The following is an 8559-nucleotide window of genomic DNA, read 5'->3' as shown; positions in this document are numbered from 1 at the left end:
GCGCATTTATACACAAAATAGAAAACTTTCACAATCCAAACCATGCAGTCTCAGAGTCGACACCTTCCGTGACCACGTAGCACAGGTGATATCTGGCTGCCCCTCAAATAAGGCTTTTTACCTCTCCTTCAACAAGTTTATCCGTACTATTTTATGTACCCGCGTCATACACCCCGGGGTTCGCCCACTAACACTGTGTTCTGCTACCTTGTGCAAGCTGGTTATGATTTAAGGCGATGCAATAGTGCAATCACCCAGGCAGGTGTACTTCGAGTTTACAGAAAATTACTTATGGGTACAACTAATGCTTCACTAAAATAACGTCATAAGATAATTAACCAAGTGCGTTGCATAACTTACAAAAAGTCAACACGTAGTGGGTTTAAACAAGAAAAATTGTAAAACCCTTTTATTTTCATTTTTCTCCATATAAATCATTTTACAAAGAGTATGACAATCTATTGTTTGCAAGTCTTTATGTTTTTTTTCTGATTCAAACTGTTACAGTTCTATATACCAGGATGAGTCAAAAGTGATGCACGTGGTTTTATAACAGGCTCATTTTAAATCAGATGAGTTGAAATTTGGCACTAAGGTAAAGGCATTCCATTTCTTGAGTTTTAAAAAAAATCACTTTGCTGTTATTATACTAACACTATTCAGACGGGGGGGGGGGGCTTTTGAGGCCCGCGCCTACTTTTGATGCCCTGTAACGCCAGAACGGCTTATGCTATGGCCACCAAATTTTGTGAGTTTTTCTAAAATATTGTTGGCAACAATTGCAAGAAGTATGACAAATTTTCCTTATTTCGTGATGCCATGGCAACCGTTTGTTGACAGGCAGTTTTGCGAAAAATCGTTAAATTCGGTTCTAACAATGTATTTTTCGCGTTTATTTGATATATTACTGCTATTTGTTACATAAATAAAACTTACGTTAATAAGAATGTCTTTCATAATTATAATTACAAAAAAATGTTAATTTGATGACGTCATCAGCCCAAAATCAAAGATGGCGGACCGTATGGCCAGATCAGCAAAAACTAGCTTATTATCCCTTAAAATTTGTAAATACCAGGCATTTTTTAATAAAAAAACTAAATGAATGCATTTAGTCTCTTTCTATTGTATTTTGTGATTATTTGTTGCTAAAAAAGTATTTTTGAAAATTCAAGGTGGTGGCTATAATATGGTGAGCCCAACTGGTATCTTAGATGTGCATGACGTCATTGTATGACGTCATTTTGACGTCATTGATGTTGGAAACACAAGTCGTCACAAACATTACTATTTTGTTATCTGCACTTGCAATTACATTTTTGAAGCAAAACGTTTCTGAGAATACCCTTTTTTCATGGGTCCGTCCAATACAATCAAATTTATGACGTCATAATCACGTCACATTACGTCAACGACAACGTAAAGTAAAATGTCCAATAACTGTCAAATATTATATCTATATAATTTCCCATTCCTTTCCTCAAAAGCCCACATTCTGACGTCGTTGTGGTAGCCTTTGGCAGCAGAAATCATAGAAGACTTATCCATTTATTTGTAAAATTTTGTGTCATTTCTTTACTTATTTTAGGAAATCCCCCGCACATTAATGACCTTATACTTGCGGAATATTACGTCATAATGATATCAAAAATTTAGACATTTTAAAACCGAATAAGCACATTGCTACCTGCAAATTTGGTGATCGCAAAGTAAGCCATTATGAAATTTCGAAGGTGGGAGGGGCGAGTGGGCCTTCCCCCAAGGCCAGTAAATGTCCCAAAAAGCAGTCAGGATAGGGTTAAATAGTTAACAGCTGTGTCAAGTTTTATTTCTTTTGATTTATGAAAAAGAGACACTACAGAGACTTTCAATCAACAGATTACATTTTTCGCTATAGCTCTAAAACGACAACTCATTTAATCTTGCAGCCCAGAGTTTAAAATGAACAGTAGCATGTAAAATTTAAAACATTTGTTATAATACATTAGCAATATCCGTGATCTGCTGTATTCATAATTTTGCAAAATCTGGAGAAAATGATCGTCTTAAAAATTCCCAAGGGTGTGGTCATATAGATCTGAATAACAAATTGAAAATTCAATATCGGAGGACATGTTTCATTTTCGCCAAATTTCAACTCATTCGATTAAAAGATGCTCATGTAATAACAGCATCACATTTTGACTCACTTCTCGCCTCTAAGGTTCAATACATTCAGAAATATAAACCCTCAAATCGTCAAACAAACTATATTATATGTAACTAGATATAAACAAAACGATGGGCATTTACTACGTTCATTAAATGTGATTTGTAGGCTGACAGTTAATCCAAAATACTTTATCCCAGAATACGCTGTTGTATGTATCGCAAAAGCTCAACATCCTAGATAACATTAACTCAATTGTATAAGAACGGCAAAGATGATAGATACATTAACTTGTATACAGATAATATATCTGAATATATATAAAAGGCTGCACTTGCAGCCAAATACGAACAGGACTATATTTTCTTAATACACATGTGGATATTATTTTTATTGTTACGCGAACCTGATTATCAACGCAACCATTATGTACAAAAACCTAAAAATTAATCATCATATATATATATATTAATCACTTTAACCAGTGTTAATAGTATCCTCCCATTCATCGTCCTCAAGATCAAGTGCTCTCCATGCTGTACTCGGACCCGTATTCGGCAGTATTACCTATAAAGAGATGATTATTAGCATATTTCCTTTTCTTTTTAAATTTTGTTCCGAAATAATATTCCGAGTGCATTGCAAACATTCTATGGTTTCTTCAGATGTTCCAGTTAACGCTCAAACCACCGTATGGGGTAAAAACTGACCCCAGACGTATATTAATATGTGCGATTATGACATTTATGGTTGAAAACAAATTTCCTCCTTCCCTCCTCCTTTGTTTGTGTAATGCATAACTCGAGAAGCCTTAAAAGGATCCTGATAATATTTGGTAGGTGGGTAGGGGTCAGAACAACAAAGGTCGAGTATGATATCGGGCCCCCTAGCGGCTCCTCAGGTACTGCAGCAAAACTTCAATTTTTTACATCTTGTGTTCTGAACATGCTGTGGTCGTGATTTTTGAGTGGTAGATAGCCTAAGTGACGACTTACATAATGTAATGCTAATTATTCAAATCAACAGCTAATTTGCACAATTAATGAGGAAAGTACAGAAATCCACTGAATTCCATGATAGGACTTTCAAACTTGTTTGCATTATTTTTGGCTGAAAGGTACTTTAGATAATAATCTACATGGAAAGATGCATTTAGTTGTAATTAGTGGCCAATTTGAATTATTTACGTTAAAACAGAAATAAACTGTATATATATATATATATATATATATATATATATACATATATATATATATATATATATATCATTTTGACCTATATCTATAGACACAGCTGTTACACAGATGTTTTGCTGGAGGTTCTTGTGAGCTGGACGCTGTTACACTGGGGACAAAACCTCTGGAAGGCATGAAATTCTGATTGACCAGGCATGGTACCAAGTCATCTGTGATCACAGACTTGTACTATTTAGTGATACATGAATAAGACCTTAAACGTTAAGTCTTCAATAAAGGCATGATTATTTGGCGAAGAGATGTGTTTGTCAAACTCTAGTTAAAGGATACTTTAATCCTTGACAATAATAAAAAAAAAGTTTTATCCTGGTGTCATAAACACTTTAAAGGCTTCTTTGATAAGATGAAGCCGTATTCTGGCCACACAGCAGACGGTTTGAATGTGATATTAACAAAAGTTGGTAAGATGAGATCCGGAAGTTTGGTTGCGTCTTCGAGTAAGGTCAGCTTGACACAAGTACAGAACTCTTTGAAAAGCTGAAAACGTATTCAATAATTTTTTTTAAACATTTAGATTATTCTCAAATCACCCCAAGGCTGCAATGAACTAACCTTTATTAATTTTCTCAGTCTTTGCCAAGCGTCTGCAACTGGCCCTCAACTTGTAACGACAGTGCTGTAAAATATATTAAAATAATTGGATCATAATTTAACTGGCTGATCTTATGGAAATTCATAACCAATCTCTATAAGGCTAAAGAAATCAGGACGGTATTCATAAATTAGATATGAAAATGCAAATGGCTATAACAGAGAAAATGATGTAATATTTCAGAGGAACTAACTTTGTTGATGCTTCCTCATTTCCTGAAGCCACCTATCCATGAACCATGTCTGGACGTGAGCTGGAGTCATCAGCTGGCCATCAGGAAACTCATCACCTGTACAGAGATGTAATATCTGGCCTTACTTTCCACCTTGCAGCCGGTATATCTCACTACGATTCTTTGCAAAATGTTTAATACAGACATAAGTATGATAGTTATGTGTCTAAACTCTAACCTGCTGCCAATTTTAAGGTATTTTATTCAGGCACCGGTCAAAGGAAAGGTGAATACTCAATCAAACAACTCGGACATCAGAAGGAGAGATACGAACACAATCTAGATAAAAGATTTTGAACACAATCTAGATAAAAGATTTTGAAACTTAATGGACACATACTCATTCTTTAATTTACCGACAAGAGACCTAACCACATTTTACGTAGTGAAAATGGTTTTATTGCTGTTTTACGTGAATTGATTCCAAGAGTACTCTTTATACCGATGAATAAATGTTGCCTTTAAAGCTACACAGTGTATGATTCGGATAATAAAAAAAAAAGCTTTTTCCTACCATAGTAAGTTGAATCAACCCTATGGCATTGCATATCAATATTCAGGATTAGAAGTTAAAACATCATATTTTACTATGCAAGCATGTCTAAAAACTGTCTTGTTTAATGGATACATGCCCACACATGGCTAATCACTGCCTTGTGTGTCTGACTGCCCACAAGGGCGTCTGTTGAGAGTTTCATCGTAGTCTTTGTAAAACCAAATCCTCTCGAGATTTATTGCAGCTTGTTAATACACTACAAAAAGAGACTTAAGGTCATTATTATATACTATGTAGTCAAGTACAAACAGGAGGGTCTATTTTTTAATGGTAATTATAAATTGCAAAACATCTGTGGTGAACTTATATAATATAAAAAAAGGTAAATAGTCAAGTTTTCAGCTTTTCATTGCATAATTTATCAAATGAATCTCTTCCTTTGATTTTATACCACTTTTCTGATCATGTGACTGCAAATAAGCGCTCTGTTTGGTTTACCAGCAGTATGTGCCCCTGGAATGTTTTTTTTAAAGGTCTGCAATAGAAAAAAAACTATATTATTTTTCTTGGGACTATCTTTTTAATCGGAAAAAAATGGGTCGGGAAATCCGAAAACCAAGAATTTAAATTGGTGTGGCCTAAACTGTACAAATTATTCGCGTCAAAATTTTATTCTGGAGAATATTTTCAATTTTGTAGACACAATCTTACATAGTGTACGTACATTTAAGTCTTAGCAAATGTTTAGGTTCACTGAAGCGCTCATAAGAAAAATCAAGTGTACAGCGACAATTGTTGGAGAACACATGTGCAATAGTACCCAGCATAATGCCATCGTACTATATCCCTATTTTCCATATCAAAACGTATATTAGTAAACCCTATTCAATCCCGGCTTTTTGGGTCAATCTGGAACGGGGACTTTTGAGGTCCCTTCAAACATCTGCCACTCTTTAACGTCTTATTACATGACTACTAAATTTATAGAGAATAATGTAGATATGATATAATATAATATATATATTGGGTAGAATGTGTAATCTTATATTCAAGCTATGAACTGACCTCTGTTCAGGGACTGAGGATCTGCCTCTGTTTTGTTTGCAAGTTAGAAAGTAGGTCAGACAAACAAACAGGCGTGTGTGGTTTATTTTTCAATCATACATGAATGAGGAGTTGTGTTTTTCCAACAAAGCAAGATGTGAGGAAAGATGTGCACGGGAATTTATCAAAACAATAGAGTTCCACGAACACATATCTTTGCCAAATAAACAAGGGTAATTTTGAAGAGTGCCCATTTTGACATTATAAATCCTTAATGTAATGTCTTGTCCTATTGTACAGTAGATCTTACTGGATCAGAGAGTTCTCTAATCTATAATACATATGAGTGGGTAAGTGACTGTCTGTAAACAACATAACTCGAGAAGCCTTGGATTGATCCTTGTTATATTTGGTAGGTGGGTATGTTTGGTAGGTAGGGGTCAGGAAAATGAAGGTCGAGCTCAATAATGGCCCCGAGCAGCTTTCTAATGTACTGCAATGGAACTTCCAGTTTTTACTATAATTCCGGATTGGTAATTAATGGGAATTCCATACATGTAGCATTATGAAGCTTAGTGAAGGTGAACATTATCAGACATAAATCGTGCAGATTAATTTCACATTAACATAAATAAGGAGGAAATAAATATGACCTTCGTTACATAGATAGGACTTCATATTTTGCCTTTATGCATTTTTTGCATGTCGAATTAAGGAACTTTGTAATCCATCAATATCTACAATAGGACAGGACCATCAAATGCCAAGGATTTATAAGGAAATAAACAGTCAGACTTTCTTAATAATAACCATTGTTTATTTGGCGAAGGTATGTGTTTATGGAACTCTAGTTGTTTATGTGGTTAGACGGGTAGAAATCGTCTACAGAAGAGACCCCCTACAAATTTTAATCACTTTATGATGTTGGAATGATGTGAAGATTTTATATTACAACTGATATCCTCGCAGAAGATAACTGTTTATGATTATGTGTCCTGAAGATAGATTTTTACTAATTGTTGTGGAATTTCATCCATGCCATACAATCCACTCCACTGCGCTAACACTTTCTTTTGCGTAAATACGATATAACGGGGACCGCCCTAAGAAGAGTCCTGCCCTGATTTTTTTCTGATCTTATTATGCATAAGTACGTCGTGTTTGTTGTCATTAACTATGATGATAAGAAAGGTAAATGAACCAATTTTTCATTAAAAAATACTTCACTTTCCTTTTTTTGAAGACAGACTTTTCACAATAATGTTGGTAACGCCGAATCACTGTGGTCACCTGTTACTAGGTATTTGTGGCTCATGTCTCTAAATATACAACCTGTACAAAACAGCCACACAAATGTCATACGCATATGAATAAATCTTCTCAAAACACTACAAATATTGGTCTTCAAATGTTTGTTGAGTAGAAGACCAGACATAGAAAAAACAACGTAAGCATCACCGCCGTTGTTTTACCAGGGAGTGTGGCCCCGAAGGAGGCAGACGAGCGAACGCCCCAAAGATTTGTTACTCTAACAAATGATTCGCACCGTCTATGAAAATGAAACTTCACAAAGTAATGTCGAATATGTTTCCAAATACGTACACAGAGTTTTTTTGTGATTTTGGCATTGACGTTTTTTGTAATGATTTTGTTTGTCGGGACGCCGCATTCAGTACATTTCACCCATTTCGCATGAAAACACGACCTGGATTGTGATAGATTCAGCCCTCCTCGCGGGATACAAGAAGCACGCACAATCACAATTCTACTGTGAAAAGAAGGCTAATATATCATCGAATTAGAATTTTTATCTATGTTTATTTAAATTAGTCACCAGCTTCCGAAGATAGCAAATTACAAAAGTGTGAAGAGTTAGAGCGCACTGTCTAACGCAGCTCAAAATCGGAAATTTTATTCAAGATAACGTCCTCAGCGTTTTCCAGTTGTAACGCGGAGGGTGAAGGGTTCATGAACCGTATGAATGCATCCCTTATCCAAGTATTGTCTTTATATGAATGTGTTAATATTCATTGATCAAGACTTGACCACTCTTTGACAACTAGTGATGGAGCGCCTTGAGTTCGAGCGCGTAAAAAAGCGTAGCATCTTAGGGCGGCCCCCGTTATAGGTTACTGTACATTCTATTGAATTGAGAAAATTCAGTGAACCAAACTTTTTTTATGACCATACCTGACTTCTGTAACTCATCATTACAGACACGTGCAAGCTCTTCTCTCTTGTTCTCGGTTGGATTTGTGTCCGTCCGGAAGTACGTCTCCAGTATCATAGTTACTGCTGAGGGCCATTTCAACCTGACCCTGCTCTGCTTGTGGTCTTCACTGTTGACAGGGTTGTCCAGTTTCAAGTCCAATGGCCTCTTTAGCCTCCTTTGTTGAATGGGATTGTTTTCTAAATGTTTTGAGTCATTCAGATATTTTAGAAGGCTATTTACTGACAATTGATATAGTATAATTATGGATTTGCAAAGATCGACTGATGACTCCTCCTTAGTGGAGAAAATATTATGCTCGCTAAATAGAGAGACGCATGGTTTCAAAGAACCCTTTCTTTGGGGGTCAAACAATTAATCTATTAAACTATTTCTTTAACCATGCATTTGATACGTATATTTTATTTACCTCGATTACGAATGTAATACTACAATTATAGTAGGCGCCTGAGTTTGTTTTATCACAGTAAAACTCGAGTATTGAATTTAGTCCTACTACACTCATTGCCCTTTGGACAATAGATATATTGTCCGTTATGTCATCTTATTGTATCTCTATA

At 35.5% G+C, this 8559-nt stretch overlaps 2 protein-coding genes across 2 annotated transcripts in view; one reads left to right on the top strand and one right to left on the bottom strand.

Moving 5' to 3' along the window:
* LOC118410961 (homeobox-containing protein 1-like) overlaps nt 1–8559 on the top strand; it is a 1064572-nt gene that overhangs the window by 736017 nt on the left and 319996 nt on the right. The gene's annotated exons all lie outside the window — the stretch shown is intronic.
* The window catches only part of LOC118410912 (homeobox-containing protein 1-like), a 56544-nt gene continuing 48990 nt past the window's right edge, over nt 1006–8559 (bottom strand). Inside the window, exons 6-9 of the mRNA XM_035812815.1 lie at nt 7960–8178; nt 4191–4286; nt 3958–4021; nt 1006–2716 (exon numbers count right to left, since the gene is read on the bottom strand). Coding sequence (XP_035668708.1) covers nt 3972–4021; nt 4191–4286; nt 7960–8178 — 365 coding nt within the window. The 3' untranslated portion in view covers nt 1006–2716; nt 3958–3971. The remainder of the gene's footprint in view (nt 2717–3957; nt 4022–4190; nt 4287–7959; nt 8179–8559) is intronic.

The sequence above is a fragment of the Branchiostoma floridae genome, chromosome 1 (assembly GCF_000003815.2).
Source record: "Branchiostoma floridae strain S238N-H82 chromosome 1, Bfl_VNyyK, whole genome shotgun sequence".
Taxonomy (NCBI): Eukaryota; Metazoa; Chordata; class Leptocardii; order Amphioxiformes; family Branchiostomatidae; genus Branchiostoma; species Branchiostoma floridae.
The sequence above is the reverse complement of the archived record's forward strand: the minus strand, read 5'-3'. Positions and strand labels throughout refer to the sequence as shown.